Here is a 19,678-nt window from a genome sequence, read left to right as displayed (position 1 = left end):
CAGAGCCGTATACTTCTAAAAACATAGTGTCAGCATTTGGGTGTGGATGGCCATAAACATATTTTTTTCTAAAAATTTTACTGTAATCACGCTCTGATTGTTTTGTGCTTATTTTGTGGCTTTTCTCTGATTGCATCCTGATCACTACAATGACTCATTCCCTGACTGGTCACTTTTCATGGACGAAAAACGTTTTCCAAAATCGGGGGCATAAAAGAATTGGCTTTCCATGGTACTTGTTGTGCAGATTGCCTGTACGCATCTAAATTGTTTTGTAAAGTTAGTCTTGAAAATCAAATTGCTTACTGATTGCAACAGTTTTGTGATAAATCCCATGGACGACAGTGTTACCATTGTAGTGAAAAACTCAGAGCCCACTAAAAATCGGATTGTAAATAATTCAGTTGATAGCCTCTAATCAACATTTATTACTTAAACCTTAACTGTTTAGTAAGGAGGAGCACATTTCACAACAAAATTAATAACAATGCAGCCAAACGCACAATAATATTGGATAGAGAAAGACATGAAAGCACATGAACAGTATAGGTGAAGGTCATGTCATATGCATGTTTGGGCGATTCAGTTAGGGCTGCAACGATTAGTCCACGTAATCGACGATGTCGACTACAAAAAATCGTTGACGCAGATTTTTTTATTGTCGATGTGTCATAAACAGAACCTTCAATAGAGGCTCCAGTAACAAAGAACCACATTGGTTTTTAGTAACTGCAATGCACTACATGAACATCTGGGAGCAGTATTGTTTGTTATTGTTTGTCAAGACTGCACACAGTCCTACCAACGAAGAAGAATGTCTGAGGAGAAGAAGAATGTAGAGGAAAATAAACGTGGTTGCAATGGCAAGTCGGATAGAGGAGGGGGAAGGAGATGAAAGAAAATTGAGACAGAAACTTTCTAAAGTGTGGGAGCATTTCACTGAAAAAGAAAAAAAGTTGAATACAGATTATGCAAAGCGGAGCTTTCTTTTCACGGCAGCACCACCGCGATGCTTGAGCATCTGAAACGCAAGCATCCTGGAGTTGTGATGCCGCCGTCTCTTGAGAATTTATGCTGCCGCTGTTAGTTAGGGTCAGATCAGGAGGGGACAGAGGACGTGAACGAGACTGAAAATAAAAGTGAAAAAAGCCAACTTTTACAAGTAACAAATTTACACCCAATCTGTTTGTTTTCAAATAATATTGCATTAGTGCGATGATGTTTTCTGATTGGTATTCAGGTCATACAATGATTTCTTCAAAATGTCACATATATTTGTCTTTCTTTTTTTTTCCCCGGTGCTGCACGCTGACACCAGAAAGCGTAAGCTTATTTAGTGCTGGCAGGAGCACCAGGTGTCCAGTTGCTTGTACTATAACAAGCTTGACCTGCTGTCGATCAAAGCACATGTACTCTGCAAGGCATATACGGGGTCCACTGAGAAAAGAAGAGTGTTCTTGGCTCACCTTGCAGAGGAACATTCTTTCCTCTGCATGTCCTGGAGTCCTGTGCAGAATGGGCAAGATCGGGGGGGAAAAAAAATGCAGTCACTAATTACAACCGCAAGAAGGTACGCGAATAAATATGAATAATGTTGCATCCCTGCCACAGTGTTTTCCGAAATGTACTATAAGGTCATAAAATGAATAATTCCAAATATCATATATACCTATGTTTTTTTGTCAGTGCGGCTTTGACATCACGGGCCATAAGGCACATACTAATTCAGCATAAGCAGGAACACTCAATAAAACTGAATAACAAAAATCAAGTGACAATGAGATAAGAATAAGGCAGATTTGCCAGTGTTTGTGTGTCAGCTTTTATCCATCCAGATCAGAGAATTTCCAGTTCTATTGTCTCAAAACACCACTCACATCTACAGTAATTCCCAGTTTCAGATACATAGTAACAGCGTCAGATCCCTGGGGGGGCGGTAGTATGTATCGTCATCATGACTGAGAGAATAAAAGTGAAAAATACGGTAACTTTTACAAGTACTATACATTTACAGTGACTGTTACAGATGCAAATCAAATGTATGTGTTTATTGTACTGTATAATGTTAACAATAAGAGCAACTCACTACTCAAAATGGTAAATATACGAGGCAGTCCGCATCGAACCGGGGGACACTTGATTATAAGTCAGCAATTCCTACCGCTGCACCACGGAAGCTATTGTATCATCCTTGAACCTTTTGTGAAAGTGTTTATTTGATCTTTGCACTTCAGGCTTTACACATTATATAGTTTATGTCTATATTTTGTCATTTATTACTAAAATATGAAAAGTTTCAGTTTTAGCTATGTATTTTTTGGTTAAGTTAACTGCACTTTTTTTGTTTAAAGACTACTGTATGTGCACTTTAGTTTGTACTGTTTAATGTATTTCTTCTTATTGTGATGGCCACACTAATATAAAAACATCTGATTTTTGTCAAATTCATATGTTTCACTGGTTGTTATTTTAATTTGATTATTATTAATTTTAATCGTGTTAATGCAGAGACATCAGGGTGACATTCACAGGTTGACGGACGTGAGCAGATGAGGTAAGACATGCACTGGAGCCCAGAACAGGATGTGCAACCACAGGTCGCAGGCATCAAAATAGTCAGGCATGAAATAATCGTGACTAATCGAAAATAAATTGAATGATTAGTCGACTACCAAAATAATCATTAGTTGCAGCCCTAGTATTGACAGGGATCTTTTTGTAAATGATGCAAAAACTCCATTGTGGACAGAGATCGTTTTCATTTAAAAACTTTGTTTTCAATTGAAAATGTGGTATTGTGGATGTAGCCTGACTGTGTTTGCCTTTGTCTTTGATATTCACTCTTATTCTTATTGTCTGTGGACCCCTCAGAGGTTATTTTCCACATGAATGTTGCTGACTGGAGTATTTGTTTTCTTCTCCTCCATTTTCAACAGAACATAGCTCAACAAATACTGTATTACTGGACAGATAGTGCCAGTTTTTGTTATGTTAATCAGTTTCAAGCCAATTTGCTTTCTGTCTGTTTAGTCAAATATGTGTCTTTATGCATATTCTTATGAAATTAGTAATGTGAAAAGTTTGTATTAGAATCAACCTGTGAACGTTTCAAAGCACTCTGCACCAAAACTCAATGAAGAGCACTATATTAAAATAAACTGAAATTAATTGAAAATAATTCTATATAGTAATAAGCCCTCATTTTATTCTCCTTTCATATTGTATTATGTTATACAACAGTACACATAAAAGGTTAATGCGCTAAATTGTGGCATGGATTTAAAAAAAAGTAAACTCCTTTCTCAAAGACTGGTGAATTTTAAGGATGTTTTCAAACCTAGCTACCAATCCACAAAATTTCAGACTGCTCTTTGATAAAGTGAAAAGGCAGATGAAAGATTTTGAAAGCTTAAGATAAGATAAGCAAGTTCATGTGAGAAGCAGAACCCTATTTATCACTATAAATATAATCTGTAACTAGCTCTGTAGAATAGCATCTGATCAATATACAGTATTAGGATAAGAGCTTATTGATTCAGCCTTCTAAAACAAAGCATAGATTTTGAGTTCTCATATGGTTTCCTTAGAAAGTTTTTACAAAATGAGTGCCCTGAGCTGACACACATTTTTAGCTGAACTTTTCACAATCATGAGTTTCATAATTAAAAGGCTTTTGCCATGTTTACAATAAAATGCTTAATTTATTATTAGTTTAGTTATCTTCCAGTTTATTGAAGAAATCTCCAGTAAAATGTATGTTTGCTTTGTTTTGTTTGCCATTTGTGAGCCAACCATTTGAGTATTTATAAGATCCATGATTTCTCTGTTGTGAATGTTCATCTTGTATACTTTTCTTTGTCTATAGGGCCAAACACTTACAGCTTTGCTGGTGGTCCATCAAGTGAAACAGGGACAACTTCCCTTCATGATAAATCTGTTCTCAAGGTAAACATAAATACAGATATTAAAGGAAAAGTTTGACATTTGCTATAATTTTTAACATTACTTCTACTGGAACTGCAAGTTTAAATATTTCTACATTTATTTTCTGTACAAAGTGTTTGACCATTCATTTTAAGGTTATTTGGCTGCCAGTGTAATTTTCATCCTTATTCCAGATGGTCTTAGTTTATGTTCCTGAGCGCTTTTGCAACCTAATCATCTACAAAACTATTTTTTATCATTACCGATTTCACTCTCCTCCTTCAGTGTCATTGCTATGATTTGTAGCTATCATAATGCTCCCTATTATTTTCATTCAGTTCACACCTTGGTTTCTGCTAGTTGAATTGAACTCTTCCTTCTTTCTCACCTTCACCTTTGCTGTTGGTTTACTGCATTTGCTTTGTTTCCTTACAGTGTTTCTTGCTATCATATACTTCAGTTTTTATAGCTCCTTTGCTTAACTTTCTTTATGTCAGCTTGTAGTTTGTCATTTTTTTATGTAAACACAACTGACTTTTGTAGTTTTCTGTCATGTAATTCTTTATTAGATTACATTAGATGCATCCGAAAACTCCCATTCTTGCTACTAGAATCTCTTTAGACTTACCTTTGGAGCTTTTTTTCACTCAGCTTCTACACATTGAACATCATCACATACTTTTATATGCCTCAAAACAAATTATTACCTGCTAGGAACAGATGCTGTGACATATGCTATTCTCTAGGGAGCAACTTCACAACTTCTATTGTGCTTCAGTTGTTCCTGATCACTAGCAGATAATATCTCATGCTTTCAAATATACCAGATTTAAATATTCCTTACATCTTTGTACCATCAAAGCATGTAAATACTTTATTCCTATAGCAAAGCCAGCTGGATGGGAATTTGATTTGGCAGATTACAGAAGCCATTATTGAGAAACTCCCAAACAACCCGTTTAAGACTAACACACTAAGGTATATTTATCAAATTATTGTAGCTAGCTCTTAATGTCACCATAGTAATTTCATATATCTCTTAACTTGTAGATACTGTAAATACTTTTATGAAGGATAGTATTCCTGCTTTTGAATTACTTAAGGCATTTATCAGTTAAATGAGAGTAAATAATGGTTGGCGGGGTGTGACATATCGGATGACGTCTTAATGACCCTATGTTTTGGTCTGTAAACATGACAACCAGTGATCTTTTGAAGTGGTGCACACCACTCTCTCTCTCCAACTGCTACCTGGCAACAGCAAAATGATTGCCATATCAAACTGTGAATAACAAGCACATCTAATAATGGACCTTTAGAAAGTGATTTTCACTTCATTTGATCCTCCAGACATAATTTATTTTCTCTGAAAGAAAAACTTCTGGTGAGCTGTATGGGCATAACAGATGTGTCAACACCTACAGTGGTGTGCAAAACTATTTGCCCCCTTCCTGATTTCTTATTCTTTTGCATGTTTGTCACACAAAATGTTTCTGATCATCAAACACATTTAACCATTAGTCAAATATAACACAAGTAAACACAAAATGCAGTTTTTAAATGATGGTTTTTATTATTTAGGGAGAAAAAAATCCAAACCTACATGGCCCTGTGTGAAAAAGTAATTGCCCCTGAACCTAATAACTGGTTGGGCCACCCTTAGCAGCAATAACTGCAATCAAGCGTTTGCAATAACTTGCAATGAGTCTTTTACAGCACTCTGGAGGAATTTTGGCCCACTCATCTTTGCAGAATTGTTGTAATTCAGCTTTATTTGAGGGTTTTCTAGCATGAACCGCCTTTTTAAGGTCATGCCATAGCATCTCAATTGGATTCAGGTCAGGACTTTGACTAGGCCACTCCAAAGTCTTCATTTTGTTTTTCTTCAGCCATTCAGAGGTGGATTTGCTGGTGTGTTTTGGGTCATTGTCCTGTTGCAGCACCCAAGATCGCTTCAGCTTGAGTTGACAAACAGATGGCGGACATTCTCCTTCAGGATTTTTTGGTAGACAGTAGAATTCATGGTTCCATCTATCACAGCAAGCCTTCCAGGTCCTGAAGCAGCAAAACAACCCAGACCATCACACTACCACCACCATATTTTACTGTTGGTATGATGTTCTTTTTCTGAAATGCTGTGTTCCTTTTACGCCAGATGTAACGGGACATTTGCCTTCCAAAAAGTTCAACTTTTGTCTCATCAGTCCACAAGGTATTTTCCCAATAGTCTTGGCAATCATTGAGATGTTTCTTACCAAAGTTGAGACGGGCCCTAATGTTCTTTTTGCTTAACAGTGGTTTGCGTCTTGGAAATCTGCCATGCAGGCCGTTTTTGCCCAGTCTCTTTCTTATGATGGAGTCGTGAATACTGACCTTAATTGAGGCAAGTGAGGCCTGCAGTTCTTTAGACGTTGTCCTGGGGTCTTTTGTGACCTCTCAGATGAGTCGTCTCTGCTCTCTTGGGGTAATTTTGGTCGGCCGGCCACTCCTAGGAAGGTTCACCACTGTTCCATGTTTTTGCCATTTGTGGATAATGGCTCTCACTGTGGTTCGCTGGAGTCCCAAAGCTTTAGAAATGGCTTTATAACCTTTACCAGACTGATAGATCTCAATTACTTCTGTTCTCATTTGTTCCTGAATTTCTTTGGATCTTGGCATGATGTCTAGCTTTTGAGGTGCTTTTGGTCTACTTCTACACTTCTTGTGTCAGGCAGCTCCTATTTAAGTGATTTCTTGATTGAAACAGGTGTGGCAGTAATCAGGCCTGGGGGTGGCTACAGAAATTGAACTCAGGTGTGATACACCACAGTTAGGTTATTTTTTAACAAGGGGGCAATTACTTTTTCACACAGGGCCATGTAGGTTTGGATTTTTTTTTCTCCCTTAATAATAAAAACCATCATTTTAAAAACTGCATTTTAAGTTTACTTGTGTTAAATTTGACTAATGGTTAAATGTGTTTGATGATCAGAAACATTTTGTGTGACAAACATGCAAAAGAATAAGAAATCAGGAAGGGGGGAAATACATTTTTCCTATCTCTGGTGTGAAAAACTAATACAGTACATATTTCTATTGTATCTCTAAACTTTACAATCCGTTCTGTAATCCTTAGTATTTCTTGTACTGTGGCTTAAGTGTCCGTGGACTTCTTTATAATGATCAGCATTAGCTCTTACTTGCCCATTTCAGTCCACATCCCTGTACATTGACTATTCTTGATGCTTGCCTGACACTCTCCTTTAGTTTATCAGCTACTTCATTAAGTCATTTTTCAGCCTTTAAGCACAGTAACTCCAGTCCTGACATTGCTTCTATGTCACTAAGTACAGTATTCTTTTTCTTTTTTAACTTTTTATCTTGTTTCTTACATACATTTTGCTTGTTTTCTCTTCATTTTTGTCACTTCTGCTGTACTGTCTAATAGTGCTTCCAACATTCCAAGGCTAAAATCCTTACATTCTCTTCTAAATAGCCCCTTTTTGTCATTCAGGTCCCTTCATCACTTTTTCAACCAACCCTTGTTCTACGGTGTTGTTTTCAGATCTTAATACCTGGGTGTTTTAGTGTAGCTGGGGTCATAGGTTACTTTCAGTTGCATTCTGTAGAAGCTTTATACTAGTCATTTGAGGTTATTAGAATAGCACATAAGGTGGACTAAAAGTTACGGAGAGGGAAGCTAATGCTTTGTTTTTTGCACCCTAGGGTTTGAATTCCCTTCTTTTTACAAATTAGACCCTAGTCCCAATTTTCTGTTCTATTTTGGTTTATGCTTGCATCAAAAGTCAAATCATTGAACTGTTTGCTGTCTGTTTTCTACCAACTGCTGTTACTTCACTTATAAGGCAGGTATGCACTAGAGAGTACATTGCTCTAAAGGGTGTATTTTAGTGGGTTTTTTTGTCCTTCACATGAAGAGTGAGTCTTTCCCTAAGGATTCCCAAGTGTGCAGGGAATGGAGAATACTATTTGGGGGAGAAATTAACTGAACAAGATGTCTAAACTTGATATTTAACTTGGCAGTTGTGTTGTGCTTTTTTTTTTTTTTAATAATTATTTCATCTTGGTGGTCAGAATAGGAGCCAGCAGTATACTTTTACTTTTTGGAAACAGGGATGTCTGTTGTTAAAATGTAACTTGTTATTGTCAATTTAAATAAACGTCAAAGGTGCCTAACACTGTTCCCTTACAGGGAGGTGAGACACATCTAATTCCTACCAAATACTGAATGTCATTGTGAACGCAGTTTCTTGTTACACCTCTTCTCTTATTCTTCTACTTATTTAATCTTGATTATTTCACAACCTTGTGGACATTTTCTGGGAGTCTTATTTTTGACTACTGTTTTTGCACAGAATACTTAACAGCAGTTGAATTTTTTATGTTCTTTATTAGTCATTTTAAGAAAGCACTGTATAAAGCTTGTATGGTATGTACAGAAACAATTTATATAACTATAGAGAAAGCATTACATGATCAAAGAACCTGTGTCAGCTTAAAGTTAAATTATGTATTTTCTTTCTTCATAGGTTTTTATTCAGAATAATCTTGAACAAAAAATAATAGCATTAATTAACGGATATGTGAAACACTATGGATATGCAAGGCCAATCTCAGGAAGAATAACAAGCAAAAAACTACTGGTAACAACATTTTTAAAAAAGTGTTTAGCTTAATTGTTTAAATAATATAAAAAATAATTATTACTATTTATTATTAATGTTACAGTTTTTTTCTCAATGACTGCTTCTTAATGAATGAAAAGACTTTAAAAGTATAGGCTGCTTAATGATATTCATTTAAAATAAAAAAAAAGCTAAAATTAAAAAAAATAACTGTATTAATTAATGCTTGCATAAGCAGTTGCAACAAGCTACTAGATTACTGTGGAGCTGAATATTATGCACTAAACAATGTATTTTGGAGTTGGAGTACAGCTAATTCTGTTCTTGGTATGTTCCCAAATTCTGAACAGAAGCTTAAGGTATGAGGTCCACGCATGGTAATTTACATTCTGTAGATCAGGGATGCACAAGTTGATAAGGATCTGGGCCACTCAAATAAACAAATATAAGAAGGGCCAGAGTTTTGTGCTAACTATTTATAAATTGTAATTGTACCGTACTGTTTTGTGTTTGCTTTCAGAATGTTTTCTGTGCGATTCCATTATACTCTTCTAATCAGCAGACGAACTGTCCTTTACAATGCATAGGCAATTTGCTAAATGTAGGCATATGTAAGGTTATGGTAACATGTAGGCACTCCATGAGATAGATGCTCATATATTAGAAGATTATGTTTTTTTTTTATATCAAGTTCATTATGGAAATTTGCATGGGTATGTAGATATAAACTTCAATTAAAAAAGACAGCTCTTCTTAAATTGTAAATGCAGTGTTTCCTAATTTTTCTCTTTAAGACATTATTTTCTCTGGGCTTGTGCCATCTCTAACTGAAATTTGGCTGTATTTATCACAGACAGAAGTCTCTTGTATTTAACAGAGAACAGATATTTGACAAACAGAAGTATGTTTGTCTTGGAAATTTTTGGCAAGTTTTTTCAAAAATGTATTAATTTCTGGGACTATGCTCGTGCTTGCTTCCATGTGAAGAAGTGCTGGAAAAGGTAGCTTTCAGCTTGCTAAATCTGACAAAATAGACTGAATGCCCAGTTTTCATTGTCAGCAGCTGGTTAGTGCTCAATTTTGGAGAAGGCAGTTTTTTGCTTTCTCTGCAGCATGCTATATTAATTTTTGTCAGAAGATGGTGCTATTTTGCTTCTTTTCTTCCTAAAGCATACTTTGCGCAGTCCTGCCAGCAATGTTAAGTTTATATTCAGTCCAAACTTTAATATTCCTTACAGACGTTGCATCCTGTATATGTGATTAAATTAAATACTTTCCTTACTTGTGCAAAACCTGTGCATCTGGTATAAATACAACACCGAAGCCAAAATAGCAATTTTGCTTATTCTACTCTTTAGGAATGAATACTTGTTAGTTTTGTTTATCTGGCCACCTATTTTTTGTTTGTATCTATGGAACCTAAATAAAGATAAGACTGCAATGTAAAGGTGGCGCAGTGGTAGCGCTGCTGCCTCGCAGTTAGGAGACCCGGGTTCGCTTCCCGGGTCCTCCCTGTGTGGAGTTTGCATGTTCTCCCTGTGTCTGCGTGGGTTTCCTCCGGGCGCTCCAGTTTCCTTCCACAGTCCAAAGACATGCAGGCTAGGTGGATTGCCGATTCTAAATTGGCCCTAGTGTGTGCTTGGTGTGTGGGTGTGTTTGTGTGTGTCCTGCGGTGGGTTGGCACCCTCCCCGGGATTGGTTCCTGCCTTGTGCCCTGTGTTGGCTGGGATTGGCTCCAGCAGACCCCCGTGACCCTGTGTTCAGCTTCAGCGGGTTGGAAAATGGATGGATGGACTGCAATGTAAAGAGAAAAGAACTTCTAATAGTTTTAGCTGTGGTTATTGATCTGTGAAATTACTAATAACACTTTAAGTAATAGGTATAATTGGTGGCCTCTGCTGCCTCCTCTTACACAGGATTTATATACTGCTTTGCAAGAGTTTGCATTTCAACCTGAGCATATTGAAGAAGCAATGAAGAATTCTGTTTTATGTGGTGGTGATCTTCATTCTGCATTGGACTGGCTTTGTCTGAATCTTCGAGATGGTAAGAATAATTTTGATAATTAGTACTCTGTTAAACCATGTCCACTGTGTTGGTTCCTCTATATTTTCACACTTCAACAACAACATCATAACATGTAGTTTTTTGCCTTCCATTTTACCTTTCATACTCAGTAGGTGGTTGTTAAATAGGATCTGGATTAAACGCTACCTGCAACATTTATTCAGATAGTACTGTGGTCTCACAGTAGCAGAAACTGAATCGACAGTCTTGTTGTTTAGAGTTCAGTTCCTTCTCTAGCACATCTCACCAAATAAACTAACAATATCATACTGCTGGCATAGGCCTGAATATCCAGGCATTGACTCCTTGTCTGTTTGGTGGTTTGGCTCACCCTGTTGTTCACTAGACTATGATACTATATCATTCCTCTTTCTAGTACCTGCCAAAGCCTCCCAACCACCCCCTCTCATCACTCTAGTGTAGTCTTCACTAACAACTTTGCTCCTGACTGTAACTGTTGATAACTTTGCATAAGGTTTTGAGACGCCAGGATAGAACTCACTTTCATGACCTGCTGCTTCCTCTTGAACACAAAAAATTTATTTAGTTAAAATGTACTAGACACTTGAGAAATATAGCTTTTTTTCCCCGCTCCACTAAGATCAACTTCCAGAAGGCTTTAGCCAAAAACTTTTGGAAGAGGAGGAAAAGAAGGCCAAACCAAGGTTTCAGCCACCTCCAGAAGTGAAGCCAGAAGCAGAGAGTAGGAGCATCCAACAAAAGGCCCAAACACAGGTATGAAATTCATGATTTATAGAACTGTTTTTAGTGAAGTAATCAGATATGTTCAGATGGAGGGGTTCTTCTATTTGTGGGATCTTAAAAATAGAGTAGCCATTTTTTGAGATCAAAATTAATCTGTTACATTGCAAAAGCTTTTGGTGAGGACTCCTCTGGGTAAGTCTCTGGTACATAAGGGTATCACAAACATAAAGTAGTCTCACCCCAGGAACCAGGCAGGCTTCAGTCTGCACAGGCCTAAAATGGATCCATGGCTGGTTTTAGTTACAAGTCCAATACAAAATCTTCATAAGTAAAGCAACTTTTTGATTTACCAATACCTATTTTAAGAAAAGACAACAAGGTTTTCCTGAAAAAGCAACCCAAAGCAATCAAATCCTAAACAATATTCAGTACTTGAGAACCAAACATGCAAATAAGAAGAATGCAAAAACCAGCAAGTCAATACTTACAATACTGCACTATTTGAATGCCAACAAACTAACAAAGAACCAACTCTCTAGACTGAGAATATAAAGGTTGAGGGCAGTCCTTCAAAAGTGAGATCAAGATGGCACTACTTCTTTGGGTTCCACTCACAAAAAATAGAAAATAAGAGCAAATGTAAAGACACTGTACATAAATACTAAATAATAAACATAACAGAAATTGCATGTAAACATATACAAAACCTCAAAAATAAAAAAACAAGTAAGACAAAGGAAAATGTGCACAGAACCTGGCAGCAACATAACAGTCTTATTCAAAGTGTTCAAAGTACTCAAAGAGTTTTCTTACAAAGGGCATGGCCCTTTGTAAGTAGACCAGAGGCTACAACCAAGACATGCTAGAGGGATTATATATCATAGCTGGGCTTGTAAAGCCTGAGAATAGCCCTGGAGGAGCTGGGGACTGTGAGTGGGGCAACAGATAAATTGGATATACCCTGCTTTTAACATGTGATTTGCATTTAAAAAGTATTAGATGGATGGGTTGGCAATATTCAGAAGACTTTTATTGTTTCAGATGTGACAGTTAAAGAGGGAGTTGTTTATGATATTTGTGTCAACTTTTTGTGTGGTAGGCAAAAGTTACAGAAACTGTCAGTATGAAAGACTGGATACTTCGGTATGCAGAACAAACAAGTGATGAAGAACCAAATGAAGCTTTAAACTGTCCAGAGGATGAAGAGTTTGATCCAGTGAGTTGGGACAAAATTGGTTTTATATAGAAGCTTTCTGTTATTGAAATATTTTGCATGTGCTTTTTATATAGTAATTTTCATTAAAAAAACATGTTTTAACTTTTTATATGAATTGTTCTATACCATAGATTTTGCACATTGTTAAAGTTTGGATACTTATAGTGCAAGTAATTTACCCCAGAGAGTGAAATCTGAATTTCCAATATTGAAGTTTTAAAGTAAAATTTCATAAATCTAAAGACTAACTGCATATAACATTTGAATTTGTTGCTTGTTTTTCTTCTTTATAAGGCCAATGTTTATTTTTATGTAAGGATAATAAGTAAATATTTTATTTAATAGTTGATGGTCTTACATAACAGATAAAAGACCTTTTTGAAATTATGTGAGAATGAATGCAAGGATAATAAAATTAAGTCTTTGATGCCATTGGCAGAAAACATTAACAGTAATTCTTGTATCCCGTGTGTGATTTTTTTTTTTTTTTTATTAAAGTGATTGGAGTTTCAGAATGTTGTTTCCATGTTGACTCCTCTGTCAATACCATTCATTTTATCTTATTTGTTGAGTTTGTTTATATCTCTCTGTTATAAAAGAAAATCTTGAGACAAGACTATTGCCAAGTGATTTTTTGGCTGGTAGAGGGGGTTCTGCCCTCCTCTCAACCATTTCCGGTTCACGACCCATGGCCACGGTCCTCTCATGTCTCATTCATGTGAATGCTTTCGTCAGACACAGTTCTTGCACTCTTATAAATTTTTACGTTTTCCTCACTTTAAGTTCCCAATAAAGAAGACTTATTATGTCCAAATCTTGTTGAAGAATTTTATCCCAAACGGTTATCAACAGAAGAAATGAGTGCATGGGCAGTCCTAGCACAGAGAAACAATGAAGTCAAACAAATTAACGCAAGAATTGTCGATCAATTGCAGGGCAAATTGCTTAAATGCATATCATTAGACTATGCTGAAAAAGCTGGTGGTGATGGTGCGGAAGATGAAAACATCAACTTACAATATCCTGTAGAATTATATTATATTATAGAATTATGCATATGTAACAATTCCCATGAAAATAGCAATCTGTTTAAATTGTACATTCACTTCCCCATATGCGAGTGGCAGAGCCGCGAAGTGGCTAGCATGTAGCGCCCGCCCAGGGGGTTAGCAAGCGAAGCGAGCAGGGGGGGCAGAACCCCCTAGTATTTAGTAAATGTAAGTTATTAACTCATCCAGTTTTAATCCATGAGCTCAGCAAATAAAGATAAGTCCAGAGCACTTCAGGCTACTTTAGTTTTTTCATTGTTTGGATAAAAATAATATTTCACTGTTTTTTGTTCATTTGAATTAGCAGATGTGACTTAGTGGCTACAGTTTCACACTATGAACAGTTTAATCCCCTTTATTGACTGATCTGTTGATCCTTAATAAGGAAAGCATGTAAACTGTTATTTTATTCTAAAACTATGTTATTTCTTCCCTATTGTGTCTGTAAATCACCTTATGATGGCCTTTTTTATAGAAACAGTAAACTTTATTTTATGAATATTGTGTCTTGTGTTAATAGAATGATCGATACCTTCTGCTGACAGCCCAGCTACTAGATGCTAAAGAGCTGGCAGCTTCTGCAAAACAGAAGAATGACAAGATGGGCCAACGATCAGCACAAGACAGAATACGAGTAATTCAGCAAGGTGTGTATAAATCAGAAGTAATTTTTAATGTGTAATTTAAATTTATTAACACTATAATGAGTAAAGTGTTTACCTTAGTATTTTGAATTTATTTTGAATATTTTTGTCATTTAAATCCCTGCATACTAATGCATATTCAGAAAGAAGAGTGTATTCTGAATAGGTGTCAAGTATAGCAGTTATAGGAGATGAATGTTTATTTTCATTTTTTGTTAGCAATCTTTGTTGTTAGAGAGATAAAGTATACTGTATACTGACTCACCAAAATAATTGAAAAGTCTCTTCCATCAGCTGTTCTCTGACTATTTCTGCATACATTACTGTATACACACCTATGAACAGAAACTTACTCTGAGATCAAAGTAAAGCTCAGTTTTTGTTTTATATAATGTTTTCATGGTGAACATTGTTTATAACAGAAATACTTTGTTCAAGCACAAAACAGTAATTTTCAGTTACATAATGGCTGATTCAGTATAGAAAATAAATGTAGCAGTGACATTTAACCAGTCTACATAACAGTCATTGTTTAAGATAGTGATCAAAAGAATTAAATTGTAAGAAGAAGTGACTAAAATGAAAATTTTCCATAGAGTTTTGGTTACTTTTCATATAGAAAAAGGATTAAGACAATATGAAGGGAATTTCTAATACACCAAGTAATACTGGGAAGAGCTATTTGAGGTGGTTTGGACATGTGCTATGCTAGCTATTAACTCTTTATTAGGTCAAAACCAAATAAACCATAAATCTTTGTCTAAGACTAATGATAGCTTTGTTTATGCTCTCAGAATATCAGGTTACAATTCTCTTTTGTAACCCTTGTTGTCTCTTCACTACTGGGAAGAGTAACTTTTGCTGTATGGGGTTGAATCGCCTTAGATATCTTAAGTGTTGCTACAATCTGTTGTCTTGTCTGTCCTGCTCATCCTTTTACCACCTTATCCTCTTGTCATGCACTTGAAAAATGAGGAAATATAAATTTTACAGAATTTTTTTTAATTTTTATTGTCTTATTGTTATTCATTTCCTTAGTTTCAACGGGAAACCATTTACTAAGCAAATTTTTCTAAGAGTACAATGAACTTGTTACCCTTTTAAATTATACATTTGTAATATAGACATAAACAGAGTAATATAATTATTGTTTTAGAATAGACTGTAAAAAATCTTCAGTATTATAAAATCAGATTAATCAGGTCTGTTGTCTATCCTTGTATTCATGCAGACAACTCAAATATTAATTTTTGTTTTTTATTGTTTATTTCTAAGAAATGAGACCTTTAGAATCCCATCCACTTTTTAACAAATCTATAAAATATAGTGAAGTACCAAAAGAAGTAATTAAGCCTGTCAACCATTCGGAGGACAACAGTGCCTTAAACTTGGATTTATTTGAAAAGGCTGCATCATCTACAGAGAATAAAGGTAAGCGAGACCAGTATAGCGTATCTTAGAAATAATATTTCACTGTTTAAAAAGCAAATTCTACAGCTTTTACAGTTTCTATATTACGGCTTCTGAGGTGCATGTAGCAAATTCAAGTTTCTGTTCATGTTTTTATCTTAATATTTACTTTTGTTTCATTTCAGTAAAAAATAAAGAACCTAAAGACATAAGAAACTTTGACTATACAACACGTAGCTGGACAGGCAAATCACCTAAACAATTTCTTATTGACTGGTGCAGGAAAAATCTGCCCAAAAGTCCACAGCCAACGTTTGAGAAGGTCCCTGTTGGTAAATACTGGAAATGCAGGTTTGTGTATTTCCTCTTTGTCTCATTTACAGAAAATATTGAAGTATGACTAAATTTCATTTGCATTCTTCCTTAATATAAAATGTTTTTAGTTAAACAGTGAATCATTATTTACAGGGATTGCTAATGAGTCTTATCATAATACTGCAATAAATCCATCAACCAGGGCTAAATAGACTTGATTTAGTGCTGTGTTTTGAACCAAGAGTACACCTGGCAGCCGTGGATAGTTTGTATAGGGAATTGAAATATATACTGTTCATCTAAAAAGATTGCAATCAAAGCTCTAAGTTCCTATTATTTGCATCATTGTTGTGGTGTTTAAACTGTACATCAGTATACATTTTAGTATTTCAAAAATAATTGCATTTTTGCAGCAGGAACATACCCATATTATCTGTTGGTGCTTAATGAAACTTAGTAAACTCTTAAACTTATTTTAAATCAGAAATTTGTTGACTGTTGCACCATTTGGCTGGTTTTATCAACGTGCCAGAACAAGCAGAATTTTTTCTTACACCATATGCATTTTAGGTGCATTTTTAAAGCAGTATAATATTACTCATTTTTAGATCAATCTTTTCAAAGTCCAAATTCTACATTACTGTATTTACTATTAGTGCTTCATTGGAAAATTAGTTGTTAGTTTAATTTTAGTGAGCTAAACTGATAATAGGCTATGGTGAATTACATTTTCTATTATGGCTTTTACAGTCTTGATTAGTTGTTATGTTTTGAAGCAAGAGATTAAAATTATTTGTAACCAATATTGTCAAAAGCTCTGTCATTTACTACAATAACCTGGATTTGTAAATAGACAAAACTGCAGGACATTTATTATTCATAATAATTATTTGCAAGATAAGTTTTTTTTAATCACACAAACTGAAAGATTACTTACTCGTCAAGTTTCCTATCTAAGTAGAGTGTGTCTAATACAGAATGCAAAAAAGGCGGGGCGCAAGAATCTGTGATTAATATCAACTGTCTTTAGATTTAGAAATGGTGCACCATATTAACAGTCCCTTATAATTACTTGTGCATTCAGTACCGCTGAGTATGTTAACATGCGCACACATAACCAAGTTAAGGTGAATAACCCAGTTAAGGCAGAAACCTGGTTCTTTAAAATCTGTGTTTAAATTGGCAAGTAATCTTCTGGAGATTTCCTATGTCAAAATGCTCCAACATCATTAAACTATGCAATAAAGTTAAACAACATAATCGGCCACTGTGAATCCGAAAATAAGCATGATTCCTGTGATATTTTTCTTTTGTTTTATAAATGTTTAGTCAAATAGATACTTTTATTTAGGTTTCTATTACCAGATTTCATGCAGCACACTCATTTTTTTCTTGGCTGTGTGATTGAGCCCTGCAAAGGAACTGGCATGTTTGCCTCTTGTCTTATACCCAGTGCTGCTGGAATAATATATTAACTTCATTGAGATAAATATTAAGTTACTCATTACTTTAAAACATAATCTGACTATGTAACACATGTTACTTTAAACCTGTTACCCTGTTTCTCTTAAGATTATGCTGCTGAGTTTAGCACTGTACATTGAGGTCATCAACATAAATTTTCAGTTTTCTGAAATACTGAGACAGATTATCTCAGTCAGGAGAAGAAATAATGCAATCATCAAAACATTTGCCCCTGGAAATTTATTTTTTGGACACTTCTCAAAAGCATATTTGAAGAAATACATGCACAGGCTTACAGAGTGCAACACACATGTGCAGACTCCAAAATTCTGAACACTATCTTGTCTAAGGGTTAACATGGCCACATAATCGGATTTTTCATGGAGAAATCTGACTCTTTCAACCAGTTTTTTTAGAGGCCAATAACCCAGTTCCTCTAAGTGGAGTAAAGGTTTATATGTAAACATGCCTACTGTGATACAGTAGGTAGCACTGCTGCCTGACATTTCCAGCATACTGGGTGCCCATTCATTGTCCATGTAGAGTATACATTTTCTCTCCGTCTCTGCTTGGGTTTTTCCTTCACAATCCTAAAGACATGCTAGTTAGGTTAATTAATGATTCCAGATTGGTTCTGTGTGAGTCTTGCCTAGGGTTATTAACAGTCTAGTGTTCCACCATAAACCTGAACTAGATTAACATGTTTGAGAATGTTAGGTTATGTAGTTGTTTTTGGTTTGTTATATATGTGGAGAACTATAGCTTGTATACAATTTAAAATGTGTTATTTAAAGGAAAAAGGTTGAAAATATTTCCAAAAAAAAAGCGCTAAAACAATATTTTCTCCAACAGTAATATAATCACAATAGAACATTTGCAGTGAACACATTTTTCTGTAAGCCACAGTTTCTGCTGATTCTTCATCATGAATACTTATTTTGGTATTTAATGAATAAGTGAAAAGACCAGTTCTTAATTTCTATCTATATTGTTTACATAATTAAAATTTTGTTGTTTCTGCTCTGTCAGGGTGCGTATTAACAAGTTGAAGGATGGCATGCTTGAAGTATGTCCCACAATACTCACTGAAGACAGCATGCAAGCACAACATCTAGGGGCCACATTGGCTCTTTATACCTTAGTAAAGGGGCAGGTGAGAATGATTAAAATTCTACATGTTTTATTTAGGTGAAAAGAGAGTACTAAAGCATACAACCTTATTTAAGATTGGGATTTCTTAATGGATCTTAGCTGGCAGGAGGAAGAGTGAACAAAAACTGGACAAAAAAAAAGACTGTGATAAAATCCATTTTGGTGGAAACATTTTAGTGCCTACATCAGGTTGCTGCTTATAGGGCAGTGTAATTCTCTGATTATCGTGTATGTCATACCAAAGTGATTAGACATGAAATTTGCAGAAAGGTATGCATGCATTACTTGCTTACATGTGTGAACTTAACTAAGCATTGTTAGCATATCAGTTTCTGGTTTTCAGAAGGAGTCTTCTGTATTAATCTGCAAAATTGAATAGTTGAATATTTTTGCTTTAGTTAGTATAACAGCTAATGCTTCACTTCTTTACTAAGGCAAATGGGCACCATGTGCTGCCCGTAGACTGCATGCTTTGTGCATAAAAAAAAAAAGTTTAATAATTTTGGTTATCATTTTCCTGTTTAATATTAGTGTTGAATTTATAACAATCCATGTCATTTTTTTGAATAAAATGTCTATAAACATGAACATCAATCAAACTGTTTTATGTATACAGTATTATACATTTGAAAAGTCCTTAACTACTGTACAGTTTAAAAGTTATATAATGTTGTCATTCTGTGACTAATATAGACTGTCACACATGATAGTCTAAAAGGATATCACAGAGACTGATCACCAGTTTTAATCAGGTAAACAGAGCTGCATAATACTATACAACATCTCAAAATCCAGGTGAATGTGCAAATTATGTACTGTAACTCTTCTCTGCAGTGAAGCACATTACAGCTGACATGGATGTACACATTTAAAAAGCATGCTTTTAAACCAAATTTGAAATAATACCTTGAGGTACTCAAGTAACTATGCAAATAAATAAAAGAACTGATTTAGAGTTTTTTTTAAGTATTTGTCTTTTCTGCTCTGCTACTTCACTGCACATTATTATTTTGATAAGGACATTTTACTTTCAACTTGGAATTTTCTGCTAATTTATCAAGGTCTTCATTAACCAAATATGGGGCTCATCTTTGAACCTTTGGCATG

The 19,678-nt window shown here is 35.2% G+C and overlaps 1 protein-coding gene across 1 annotated transcript in view; it reads left to right on the top strand.

Moving 5' to 3' along the window:
* Positions 1–19,678, top strand: part of dhx29 (DEAH (Asp-Glu-Ala-His) box polypeptide 29) — a 55,708-nt gene that overhangs the window by 2,835 nt on the left and 33,195 nt on the right. The window contains exons 2-10 of the mRNA XM_039750351.1: positions 3,866–3,945; positions 8,454–8,567; positions 10,466–10,595; positions 11,218–11,351; positions 12,421–12,537; positions 14,107–14,233; positions 15,506–15,661; positions 15,826–15,991; positions 18,449–18,572. Coding sequence (XP_039606285.1) covers positions 3,866–3,945; positions 8,454–8,567; positions 10,466–10,595; positions 11,218–11,351; positions 12,421–12,537; positions 14,107–14,233; positions 15,506–15,661; positions 15,826–15,991; positions 18,449–18,572 — 1,148 coding nt within the window. The remainder of the gene's footprint in view (positions 1–3,865; positions 3,946–8,453; positions 8,568–10,465; positions 10,596–11,217; positions 11,352–12,420; positions 12,538–14,106; positions 14,234–15,505; positions 15,662–15,825; positions 15,992–18,448; positions 18,573–19,678) is intronic.

The sequence above is a fragment of the Polypterus senegalus genome, chromosome 4 (assembly GCF_016835505.1).
Source record: "Polypterus senegalus isolate Bchr_013 chromosome 4, ASM1683550v1, whole genome shotgun sequence".
NCBI classification, from domain to species: Eukaryota; Metazoa; Chordata; class Cladistia; order Polypteriformes; family Polypteridae; genus Polypterus; species Polypterus senegalus.
This window is presented reverse-complemented; position numbering and strand designations above follow the sequence as displayed.